The 13,705-nt window shown below is 40.2% G+C and overlaps 1 protein-coding gene across 1 annotated transcript; it reads left to right on the forward strand.

Annotated features, from left to right (window-relative positions):
• Nucleotides 1-2,068: 2,068 nt before the first annotated feature.
• Nucleotides 2,069-9,743, forward strand: LOC123958057 (nuclear factor 7, brain-like). The gene is made up of 6 exons (XM_046031234.1): nucleotides 2,069-2,656; nucleotides 3,421-3,516; nucleotides 5,346-5,579; nucleotides 5,803-5,825; nucleotides 6,708-6,823; nucleotides 7,910-9,743. The coding sequence occupies exons 1-6, from the start codon at nucleotides 2,138-2,140 to the stop codon at nucleotides 8,479-8,481; spliced, it is 1,560 nt and encodes a 519-aa protein (XP_045887190.1). The 5' UTR covers nucleotides 2,069-2,137; the 3' UTR covers nucleotides 8,482-9,743.
• The last annotated feature ends 3,962 nt before the right edge of the window (nucleotides 9,744-13,705 follow it).

The raw sequence follows: 13,705 nt of genomic DNA on the forward strand, positions 1-13,705 counted from the left end.
ATTTCTGTTATTAACCATTAAAATCTGTCTTTAACATGTGTTTATGTTATAAAGTAATTAACTGAGAATAGTAAAAAAATAAATGCCTATTGTTTTGCAAATTACTAAGTGGCTATGAAGATGTGATTGGAAGCCTATTAACTATGCATTAAACTAATAAAAAGGGTATTACTTTACCCTATTGATATTGGTGATTCTGGCCCTGCATAAAGCATACAAATACAATACAAAAATTATGAGCAGTCCTTGAACATTTGATTCAATTTGTTGGCAGGATTTAATTAGGGATAAAGGTGAGGTGTGGGTGGTGGATTGTTTATTAAAGCCATCTAGTGAGCATTCAGAGACATGACACTTATCAGCAGCTTGACTATCCAGGACACAGAAACACAGTCAGGTCAGTCAAACTGGTCAGAGGTTGAGTAATAACGCTGCATTTACAGTCACTGGCGATGTATCGTAACCTGTGAATGACCAGGACTGACCATAGTTTCGGTTTCCACATAGAGGAAAGCTGCTGAGCCTTATTTAGGGACAGTATGAAAATGATTACAGTGGGGAGTCAGCAAAAACAAACCTTGCAATATTCTCCCCCTTTTCATCCCTTTACTGACTTGTGCTGTGTCAGTTAGTATAACTTCTTCCTTGTTTTCTGTTTCTGACTCAGAGGAGGTAGGGTGTGGACACCTAGCTCACTTACCTGTTGAAATAAGTTTTTAAACTGCAGCTTCACTCTTAAACAAAATTAAAGAGCCCTTCAAGCCCTAATGCTCTATATGAGAGATATGTTATAAGCTTAAGTTAAGTTCAATTAGTACAGTTTATTAGGTATCAGGTGAGTATGTGGCACCTGCTATTAGCAAATCCATAAGTTTGTCTTAGTCTATAATGTTAATTCTAAGTTTTACTAAACTAGTGAGTTATCAGGCACATTAATAACAAAGTGCTTGACGATAAAAACAAATAAGGCAACATATATACAGTACATACACACACCCAGATGTGTAAAGCCAGGAAACATATGCAGGCTAGCATCATCTAACGTTAATCAAAAGCAATCTAATATATAACCTAGCCCTGTAAAGAAATGGCTCTGGCCTAGCCCTATAACTTCTAAAAATAATGGTTGAGTGATATATTAAACTAACTGCAAGTCTTTTATACGAGTCATTATATGTGGCGTTAATTATACATGGTTAAATCTTGAGAAATACTACATTTCACAGTTTGTAGTAGCTATTAATGCAGTTTAGACTCAGATAGTGTTAGCCTACTATGCTAACCTAACCAACATTATTTGGTAATTTAGTGTAACATTATTGTTTTAAAGTTACATTGTGTTATTGTAAAACATTATTTAAAATCTTCAATCATCAGGAAACACCATGATGCATTTAATTAATTAACGCCATAACTCATATCTTCTTATACAGTAGGCTACATTAACTAGCAAGCTAGTTTGTCAGTCGGTTGGGTCAGCTACACATCAGTTAGCATTAGTTTACACAACATAAAGAACTGGGTTTGGTGAACCGGTATATTACAACTAGGCTAAGTTTTAATGTACAGTATGAACAGCTGGTGCAATTAAAGCCCTGATTTCCACTGCTACATAACACAATTTCCTTGTAATAATTTCCTTATTATTAATTTTCTTTTCTTTTTAGCACTTTAATGTATCCTCCAATGGATTATTTGACCTTTGACCTTCTGGAAGTACCTCTGAATATATTGATATTTAACAACGTATTAGCATTACAAACATCAACATTGGATTATTGTAAGAAACCTAATGCGTTTTAACAATTAGACTTATTAACTATTGCTGCTTGTCATAAGTGAGAAACCACTGACCCTTGGTGATTCCTTAATATAATAACTGCAGTCTTGATATGTATTATTATTAATAATGACTGTTAATTACTTGGTAATGGCTTGGAGAGACTTTTCACAACCTAGTAAGTTGCCCTCTGTCTTTGCCGTGCCTGAAAACATTTGCTCTGCCTTCTTTTATTCAGTCTCTGCCTTCAGCTTCAGACCACTCCCTCTCTGTGCACGGAAGAGAGGTCTTCTCTTCTTTACGCGTCACAGTGTTGCCTTCATACTTTTCTCTTCAGGACGATGTGCGCAGCCGAGAATGGAGGACGCCAACGCGCTTGAAGAACTCCAGTCGGAGCTCACCTGTCCTGTGTGTCTGGAGCTTTTCCGTGATCCGGTGATCCTCGAGTGCGGACACCACTTCTGCCAGGTGTGCATAATCCAGTGTTGGGAAGCCAAGGCGGACGAGTTGTCGAGTTGTCCAAAGTGTAGGAAGTCGTGCGGCCGTAAACTGCGACCCAACTCGCTTCTGTGCAACGTCGTGGATAGTGTACGGAGAGCCCGTGCCACGGACACGGCCTCCGGGGTAACCGGATGGGACCCGGAAGGTGCGCTAGAGGAACCGGAGGAACGGGAGCTTGGCTCCAGCATGAGCAGCGTAGCCTCGTCCACCGGGCAGTGGCCGCGCCTGAGTATGGATATGTGCGAGGAGCATGAGGAGAAGCTGAAGCTTTACTGTGAGGACGACCAGATTCCCATTTGTCTGGTGTGCGGGATGTCCCGGGACCACAAGACCCATAATGTCATCCCCATTACCGAGGCTTTTGAAAACTACAAGGTACCCTCCCATCGGCTGAGTTCAGACACGTTTCTTTATGATAAACCTCAATCTTTTTTAGGCTCAAAGTATGGCTAAATCTCACCCTAAAACCAATACAGAGCACTTTCTGAGATGGAGAACTTGGTGACTGTCCTGACATCATTATTTGGTCAGTGTCATTAAATAATACCTGGAGCTACAAGATAAACTTTAGTTTTAGGGAGTGCCATGCTCCACCATGCACATTTTACACTCCTCTCAGTGTTCTTGGAAGGTAACATGTCTCAAGTTTGAAAATCTTCCTAAATGTCAAATGAAACCTATTTTTTATTATATAAACATAACTGCTCTGACATCAGCAAATAGGGCTTTCACGGAGCAGATGTTGTGACATGGCAGTTGTTTTTCAAAGCAACCAGTTTTCCCTAGCAGCCTTTGGGCACTTTGTGTTTTACAGGAATTCAGCGCACCACTGTGAGCTCTTGTGAACTCCCCTACGCTCTAAACCTCGCAGCTGACCTTCATCAGTTTGTTCAGAGACTCACTGTGAGAGGCCTCTCAGTGTGTTTTAACATGTTTTGCTGAATTTTGTTTGAATTTGTGGCTCACAGCGTTCAGTTGTGGGAAGGGCGGGTGTCATATGACTCCCATTTAAGATGTTTTTGTTCAGAGCAAAGCACCAATCAAATTAACTCTAAGTTTTCGAGTAATCTTGTTTAGCGACACCATTTCTTAACCATGTGTTGCATGTTATGGGCTATTTCTGCTGCTTATACCAACAGGATAAGCTGTCTGTCGCTCTAGAGAGGGTTCAGCTGCAGACAGACAAGGCCACACTTTTCCAAAGACAGACCAATGAAAAGATCCTCTTCATGAAGGTATGAAGATGTGTGTGTGTGTGTGTGTTTGTGAAGCAGTGTGAAAGGACTAAGATGTCCTGAACTGTGTGTGAGTGTGTGTTTTGAATAGAACCTGAATCTCTGCTAGCTAAGCAATAATCACCTGCATTTCCCCACCTTTACCTGTCTGACGGATGTGAATAAGGGCTGACTCATCCTCATTATGACTTGTGGGGACATAACAGGTCGTTATTCAGCATCGACGTGATGATTCTCATGTTTTGCAAATGCACATGTGGTTCCTGAAATGAATTAGGTGGCAAACAAACATCTATACACATCATGTCATGGTTGCCTTGCTCACGCTCTCGGAGAGCGTGCACGCACACACACAGCATGTAAAAGTGCACAGTAATTTGCATGTCACACACCCTCTCAGAAAGAAACCGCTGACTGTAGCATATTTGCTGTGTTGGGGGGTTTCTACTGCAGCAGATAATTACACATATCACTGCCCTAGGCTACTACAAAACTGTCTTTCTATCCTGTCTTCCTGGCTGTATGTGTCAGTATGTATGTTTCCTGCCTATCTTTCTGTTTGACCTAGTTTATGTGCACATGCACAAACTTTCACTTCTCTGTTTCTCCATCAGTATGACAGGAAGTGGGTCAACATGACTGAGAGGAAGTTTGTCAATTTGTCTTTTCCTGCAAATTTCTATTCCCGTGTGTGTGTGTGTGGGTGTGCACATGTGTGTAAGTGCTTATCATTTTACGTGTATAGAGCTCATATCCTTTAAGTATGTAAAAGTACCACAATGTAAAAAAAAAAAAAAAAAAAAAACTTCTACATTGATTATATTACTTATGTGGGAATTCCACCGACTTTACTCATCAAAGTCTGTTTACAGGTCTTAAGTGTTACTGCATATGTGAAAAAAGTTTGGGGTTCCACAAGGAGCTGTGCAAAATCTGATAAATATCCTCAAATTATGTCACCTGAGTCAGATCTTATACCAAAATGTTGGGTCGAGTTGCATTGTGGGTAATGTAGGCGCCGGGTTTTGACAAGGAAGAAGAAGCCATAGAATAAAAAAATGCTGGTTCTTCAGCATCAATTTTGATTAAAAAAAAACAAAAAACTACCCATCATGAGTCCGACAATGTTACCGGATTGCAATTCTAAATCGGTGGGGTACTGATTTAAATTAAATGTGCCTAAGAATTAAGTGCAAAATTATCAAAGGTTATTGCCAGTATGTAGATTATTAAATTATTAAAGCATTCATGTATAAGTTGCATTTTACTGTTATAGTTGTTTGCGGTGAAAATAAGTGTAACTAATTTATAGACTCGTTTTGTAGTTAAACCTGTAAAAATCTATCATTTTATAAGCTCATCATGTGTTTGCTATGTTAAATCTTACTGTATTTTCTAAAGTAACAAGTAACAGCTGTCACATAAATATAGTGGAGTAATAAGTACAATCTTGCCTTTTGAAATAAAATGTATAGTAAAAGTATAAAGTGTCATGAAATGTACTTGAGTACATGTAATTAATCACATTCTACCACTGAATTTATTTATTCTAATAATAATTTTTATTTTATTATTATTAATTCTGGTTTGCAACATTTTTGTCAGTTAAACTCAAACAGAACAGCAAAGCAGCAGTTTTTTTTCCGTGTGATTCAGTGAAGATTTGGCCTGTAGTGACAGAGTGGTGGCGTTCTCCTTTAAAACAAAGTATATCAAAGTCATATTTCTTTATCTGTTTCTGTAACATTCAGTGAGTCAGTATTTGTTTTAGTAACTTTTATTTTGGCCTAGAGTTGAAAAATCACAAGATCTTGCTTCTTGTGTTTCAGGAGCGAGCAGGAGATCTGGAGGAGCTGGTCACTGCAGAGTTTAGCCGTCTGAGGGAGTTCCTACGCGAGGAGGAGGAGCGCATAAAGGAGAAACTGCAGAAGCAGAAAGAGGAAAAGCTCAACCAGCTGGAGGAGGCACTCACTCAGACCACAGAGCATATCAGTCAATTGGAAAGTACGGCCGAGAAGCTTTGTGTCAAACTGAGTGCAGTAGAAAACCCAGAGCAACTGAAGGTAAGAGAGAAGAGGGAGCATGAATGAGAGGATGATGCTCATGATGCTTGTTTAGCACTTTTCTTTCAATCAATTGAAGAAAAATGAGAAGTTGCATGGAAAAAACACAGCCGGCAAATACTAAAGAATATTGTTTTACTGTGTCAGAGATGGGATCTGCATGTGACAGCAAAGACTGAAGTACTTTGTAATCACAGGCTTGTTTTTATCTGCTCTATTTCAGGGAATTAAAGATTTCATTGGAGGGTGAGTATCATCCTGATCATATCAACATCAGCAGTGATTTCTTATTGAGCTACTCCTTCTTTTCAAGGTTATCTAACTTACTATTTCTACGTGACTGGTGTAACAAGGAAATTATTGTTTTGTATTTAACTGTAAGTCTTGTTGCAACAGGATGTTGGGGCATGAATGTGGGTTAGTGAGTAATGTGTGCCTCACATTGTCGTGACAGGTAGTGGTTACTAGGAGGAAGAAAGTCTTAAAAGTTAATGACAATCATTTTTAAAAATGGCTTGATATTCTTTCAATTTAAAATTTATTTAAAACTTAGAGGAGAAAGGTTTCTTTTTTACATTAAAGCTAAGAATATAGATAACGTAAAGATACAGCTTAAAGGCCACATTCAGCAAGCAGCGCAAGACTGAAATCTTCACGTTTAGTAAAACAAAAGTGATTTCCATGGTTACTTTTTCATAGCGATAATATTTTTAAGTGTATAGTTCTTAATATTTCATATTAATAATAATTAAACCGATGCTAACAGTTAATCTTTGTATCATTTTGCAATTAGTATAAACATTAATTTTCTTGTGTAACACAGCTGCGAAGAATGAACTTTCAGTGACAATAACACCAATCCTCAAACATTATAAAACATTCCTTGACAGAGGGCTTTTCATTTTTATCCATTTTTGTTCCACGCATCCTATCACACATTAGAGTTCATATGTTCAGATATAGCATGACTGGAGTCCATCTTTGAAGAAAAATGTTTTCATTTGTAGTTTTGCAGTCAAGTACTCCATTACATAGATTTATTTCAGTCTCTGAGTCTCTTTCCCTCTTGTGGTGCATTTTGCTTTAAAATATTTTCTCTCTCATAGTTGCTCTCTTTCTTTCTGTCAGGGCTGAGAGCTTGTTTGAGCGACCCCCAGAGGTGAGCGTCATTCTGCAGCCGGGAGAGTTCCTGGGACCTTTGCAGTACAGGACCTGGAGGAAAATGAGCTCTATTTTACAGCCCGGTATATAGAGACACACACACACACACACCGTCTGCTCTTCCACACTCTTTGACATTACCATGTCAGTATTTTGCACCAAACTCCCCATGACTAGCACATTGACTTTAACATGTATTTACGTAAGATTTAGTAGATTCAATTTATTGAAAGTTAGACAAATCTACTAAAGACATATTTGTGCTTTACATGTTAAGTTCAGTCTAGTATTATCAGTTATGTTTAGAATATTTCTTGCAAATAATTTTCAGAAATTTTTTTTTTTATTGTCTATTTTCTATTTAAGCTTCTTGACTTTTTTGACAAATTCCTTGTATATGAAAACTTACTTGCCAATACCTGATCCTGAAAAACAGAACAGTTAGAATTGATGCAGCAGAGGCAGAGATATCTATCTGAACTTATACCAGTCACGTTGCCAAAATACTGGAACACAGTTTCTGTCAAAAACAGTGCCATGTCCAAGCCCAAGTCTAGATCCCATTTGGAGTCACTTGAGTAAATTCTTCTAAGCTCCTACAGAGCCCCAGAAGACATTCAACTGTTTTCACAGGCTAGTAGTAGTACTCCTCATGACTAGCATACACTCACAAGTTCACCTTCCCCAGAAAAATTGGCTAAATCTACAAATTACATTTTTGTGCTTTGCACTTTATGTTCTGTCTAGTATCAACCTGTTCTGTGTGGACGAGTTTGACGGCATGAGTTTCAAACATGACTATCAGCTTTCCAAAGTAATCACATCTGTCACTCACTGGGTTAAACATTCATTTCAGGTATTTTGGGTCAGTTGCCAATAACATGACATTGTCATAATCATACATTATTGTTGCTTTCAATGCAGGATTTAATAAGTCTATGGAGTTACATTACAGTTTTCTATCTTGACGCAGTATCATTTATATTTTATTTGTATCCATGCAGCTAATGCTCTTATCTAGCTCGTCTTACACTAATTAAGCAGGTAGGCATTCAGTATCTTGTTGAAGATCACTGCCAAAGAGTCTTGGGTCACCCTCTTTAAATAGTTAGTTGTTGCATCAGTCCAAACTCTTTTTGGACTAACTCTTTTTTTCTTTGTCTTCTTAGCCGTCACAGCAGTGACCCTTGACCCGGACACAGCCTACCCATGCCTGTGGGTTTCACCGTGTCGTACCAGTGTCCAGGTGGGAAAAATCCAGCCCAACCTGCCCAACAACCCAGAGCGCTTCACCCGCTACAACATCATCTTGGGCTCTGAAGGATTCTCCTCTGGCAGACACTACTGGGAGGTGGAGGTGGGCTCCAAGACAGCGTGGGGTCTGGGTGTGGCCAGAGCCTCCGTCAACAGGAAGGAGGAGGTCAGCCTCTGCCCAGAAGATGGTTTCTGGACCGTGGTACTGAGGGACAACTGCAACGGCACCAGTGAGTATGAAGCATGCACCGACTCAGAGGAGAGCTTGTTATATCCCTCCAAACCCCCCAGGAGGGTGGGGGTCTATCTGGACTATAGTCGCGGTGAAGTGGCATTTTATGATGCTGGAGACATGAGTCACCTCTTCACTTTCTATGACGCAAAATTCAAAGAGCCCGTTTTCCCGTACTTCAATCCCTGGCCGATTATCAATGGACACAACCGTGAACCGCTCACCATAGTAACACCACACTGGGGATACATGTAATTTTTGTCAGAGGACTGACGCTCTGCATCAGCATGTTCAGAATAAAACTGCAGAAGAAGATTTAGCCCTTGATGAACTTATATGGACATGAGCATTCACACATCTGCTTGTCAGAAAGACTGCAGAAGAAGCTGCATTAATGATAAGACAAATTACACTTTAAAGGACATGGCTGTTGATATTCTAGTTTTTTTCTTATTGTCAACAAATCCCATGAAAAGGCCTGAACCAACAATGAATTGACCTTACTGACAAGTATTGTCTGTGTATCCAAAGCATGATATATCATATACCATTTTTACACCAATATTAGCGCAAAAAACAATAAAACAAATCAATGAGCCTTTTAAATATCTATGCTATATTTTGTGACATTTTTTCTCATTTTCATCTAAGTGGAAATGAAAGATGCTGAGGTCCAGAAAAGTATTGTGAGACAGACTCACCACCTTGTTGACAATAACAAAAATATAGAATAGCCTTATTCTTTAAGATTTTGTATTGGTTCTGATTCATGAGAAATGGGGTAAGGCATATTGCTTGCTAATGTATCCAAAGACATAAAGGCTCCTTGTGAAGTTTTACACCTCTGGTAGGGCTATGAGCTGTTTTTCTATGAGTGTGTCTTGCTTTGTGTATCTCGTTCTGCCAGTGGTTTCACACTATTTCACTGATCAACTGGTGGCAATTACATGCGAAGATATGCTGCAATGTGCCAACAAAGACTGGGAAAAAGACTGCAAGCTAGTACACATTCATGTAAACCATGCTGGATTTAAAATACTAAAAAGATCTGCTCCACATTACTTTGACACATCTTTTAGAGCTCAGTACACGATAGTGTTTATTGGTGAGTGACACTGAATGTAAATACAACTTCTGTTTGTCTACAAGAAAATTCCACATGGCTCCTTTCGCTGGTAGAAGGTCTCTGTTAAAATGTTTTGAAATTGTAATGATTCATTTTGCTGCAATATTGTATTGTGTGATTTCAAATCGATCGGCCGCATGCCTCTGGAAGTGTCTTGCTTAGGGACACAATGGTGGATGTCTCACAGTGGGGATCGAACTCAGGTCTCCCACATCAAAGGGTAGCAATGATGTGTATTGTAGATTTAACACAAGTAATATTGACTTGCCTCTAATGTCCCACCACCACACACACACACACACAACGATGTGAAAATGTAATTTCAAAATACTTTCTGACTGTCATGAGCAGAGAAAACACTTCAGAAATTTGGAATAAAATTTTTATGTTGCATTGTTGTTGGTACATTTGATTCCACCAGAGGGCATCCAAAGCTAACTTTGAATGCAGTATCACTCTGCTCATCAGTGGTCTTTACATAAAATACAACTTTGAGTTGTTACAACCATATGGAAGCCAAGCTCTAACAAGTCCAGACTACGCTTGTGTTCTTTTCAAAAAATGATGAAGTATTATTTTTTTCACCAGTAATAAGGTTTTCAGTCAAGTTAAGTAAAGTTTATTTGTACAGTCCAATATTACAAATAACAATTTGCCTCAAGGGGCTTTACAATCTGTAGGCCTACAGCATAAAGCCTTACACCTTAAACTTTCTAATATCCTAAAATTTAGAACTTCAATAGACAAAAAATGGAACAAACCGCAGGAATAGGTGGAATCCTTCTCCAAGGACTAGGGATGGGTATCGGGTAGCGATACCTTTAAGGGATCGACCGAAACAGCCCAGTATCAAGTAGAATGAAACGTCTCCAGTCAAACCAGTAGCCTACTTCATTCGATACTTTTTGTAAACAGATCGCGGCAAAAAAGTGACTATATGGTTTAGCTTGCAGCCAAACACACAAGCAACACACCAAAAGAAAGAGAAGTCCACGCTTCTTTTTTCCCCTTATGTGCCTTTACCCGCTTGTAAGTCACTACGTGAAGGTGAACAGCCGCTCACCTTCGGCTGCGGTCTCAGGCATGCTCGTCACTGTTGCAAGTCTATCACTACAAGCTTGGCGTTCCGTTGGTTTCACTTTCTGGTATCAATTAACACTTCTCTGTACAGTTTTATTTGCTATTCACATCACTTGTCACTGATGGATCGCTGCGTTCCATCACATCAATTAAACCTTTTGTGGCAAAGCAGCTGTCAGCAGTTTTTCTCACGGAGCCTCTGGCTGCAGCTGCGGCTGCTTCCGATATAGTTGGTTTGATCGGCTGGATGCTCTCATTTCCTACTCGTTTTCTACTTCTTAGGCCTACTGTCGTCTTTTTAAGAGGAGGTTTGCGACTCACCAATAAAGGGAAAAACACTGCGGAGATCTTTCAATTCAGTTTATTAATCGAAAGTTAACAAAATAATTCTCCGTGGTTGACTTTAAACAAACTATTGAAATTTTTTAATAAAATTCGTTTTCCACAATTCACGTGGTCACTAAAGTGTTTCACTCCTTCTCTCTCAGTCAAATACTTGAAAACTCCCATGCTGTCGTCCTTCCTCTGAGGATGACCTAATTAGGATGAGGCGCGATCTGATACAATTTCCCAATATTTTTGAAAAAAGAAAAAATCTCCTTGCTTGTCCATACGAACAAAAAAGCAAGGTAGCCTATCGAATGAAGTACTCCTATTAGTATCAGTATCACTTTAAGGGTAGGGAACTGGTTTTGGTAGGCCTATCTAAAATTTTAAATGAAAGCCTACTCAACTCTACGAAGGAGGGATGGACATGCAATAGATGACTTGCGTGTAGAATAGACCAAACAGGATGGTAGTAGCCTATTATAGGCAGATTGTAGAAGAAGAATGAAGAAGAATATGGATCCAGGGGTACGTTGAGCAACTTCAGGTCTGGCCAGACAGATCAGACCTGAGCCACATGATCTCCTCTTCACCATGGAGACCTTGAAAGAGGACAGACAAACCCACCAGAGGCAAAATTTAAATAGGCCTACGCTATTCCCACAGAAGCCAGATGAGACTACCATAAAGACAAAGGGGGGAAGAGAGAGAGAGAGAGAGAGACACACACACACACACACACACACACATTTACATTCATGAAAGGTACAATCGGTAAGATTTGGCCAGAATTTTAGTTTAAAACAAAAAAAGAACTAACATTAACAACAGAATGTGAAGAAGCAACAGTTCGAATGCTGTCAAAGACATCTACTTCTTGTGTTGCAGAGATTTCTACTTAAGTATGCATGCTAACCAGCCAGCCCTGCACCTTCCTGTGTTGTAACACCACTTTGTGCCTCAAGACACCATGGTCTGATGGTATAGCTCAGGCCTCCCCCTGTAGTTTCACTGGGAGGCTGCTGAGCCCGGCTCTGGTTCTGGTTCCCTTCCGGGACTCATTCATCTAATAGGATCGCTAACTAACTAACAGCAGTTACCAGCAGTTATGATCTGATATGTTATATGCTGCCCCCTATTTTTTGGAGTATGAATCGGACAGGTGGAGAGCAGTCTCAATTGTAATACATTATAGCTTTTAAAAAAATGTTGCAGTGTTTGTAATTCTCACTTATTTATTTTTTTTAAACTGCAAGTCTATATTGTTTCAGTTTTATTTAAAGTATTTTTTACTTATCTGTATATACTTATCTCACAAAAGTGAGTACACCCCTCACATGTTTGTAAATATTTGATTATATCTTTTCATGTGACAACACTGAAGAAATGACACTTTGCTACAATGTAAAGTAGTGAGTGCACAGCTTGTATGTATTTTCCAGCACTGCTTTAACCCTCTTGGGCATGGAGTTTACCAGAGCTTCAAAGGTTTCCACTGGAGTCTTCTTCCTCTCCTCTATGATGACATCATGGAGCTGGTGGATGTCAGAGTCCTTGCGCTGCTCTAATATCCATTTGAGGATGCCCCACAGATGCTCAGTAGGGTATAGGTCTGAAGACTTGCATGGCCAGTCCGTCACCTTTACCCTCAGCTTCTTCAGCAAGGCAGCGGACGTCTTGGAGGTATGTTTGGGGTAGTTTTCACGTTGGAAAACTGCCCTGCGGCCCAGTCTCCGAAGGGAGGGGATCATGCTCTGCTTCAGTATGTCACAGTACATGTTGGCATTCATGGTTCCCTCAATGAACTGTAGCTCCCCAGTGCCGGCAGCACTCATGCAGCCCCAGACCATGACACCCCCACTACCATGCTTGAGAGCAGGCAAGACACACTTGTCTTTGCACTCCTCACCTGGGTGCCGCCACACACGCTTGACACCATCTGAACCAAATAAGTTTGTCTTGGTCTCATCAGACCACAGGACATGGTTCCAGTAATCCATGTCCTTAGTCTGCTTGTCTTCAGCAAACTGTGTGTGGGCTTTCTTGTGCATTATCATGGACGACAGCCATGTAGACCAATTTGAACCTGTCCTGTTGATCCGCTGTATGGTCTTGGCCACCATGCTGCAGCTCAGTTTCAGGGTCTTGAAAATCGTCTTACAGCCTAGGCCGTCTTCATGTGGAACAATAATTCTTGTTTTCAGAGCCTCAGAGAGGTCTTTGCCATGAGAAGCCAGTATGACCAGTATGAGAGAGTGTGAGAGCGATAACACCAAATTTAACACACCTGCTCCCCATTCACACCTGAGACCAACCTCCTGTGTGTGTGTGTGTGTATGTACAGTGGGGGAAAAAAGTATTTGACCCCTTGCTGATTTTGCAGGTTTGCCCACTTACAAAGAATGCAACAATCTACAATTTTAATCATATGTACATTCTAACAGTGAAAGACAGAATCCCAAAGAAAATTCCAGAAAATCACATCATATGAATTTATAAAAATTGATGACCATCTGATGAGGAAAAACAAGTATATGACCCCCTACCAAACAGCAAGTATTCTGGCTCCTACAAGCCAGTTAGTCTTTCTTTAAGACACAGCCCCAATCCCAACCAATTATCTACATCAAATACACCTGCCTCACCTCGTTACCTGTATAAAAGACACCTGTCAACACCCAAACAACCAGCATCCAACATCACCACCATGGGCAAGACCAAAGAGCTTTCTACGGACAATCAGGGACAAGATTGTTGATCTGCACAAGGTTGGGATGGGCTACAAGAGAATCGGAAAGCAACTTGGAGAGAAAAGATCAACTGTCGGTGCAGTTATCAGGAAATGGACGAAGCACCACACCACCGCCAACCTCCCTCGGTCTGGGCCTCCACACAAGATCTCGCCTCGTGGGGTGTCCCTGATCATGCGAACGGTGAGGAATCATC

This window comes from Micropterus dolomieu, linkage group LG19, assembly GCF_021292245.1.
Source record: "Micropterus dolomieu isolate WLL.071019.BEF.003 ecotype Adirondacks linkage group LG19, ASM2129224v1, whole genome shotgun sequence".
Lineage (NCBI taxonomy): Eukaryota > Metazoa > Chordata > Actinopteri > Centrarchiformes > Centrarchidae > Micropterus > Micropterus dolomieu.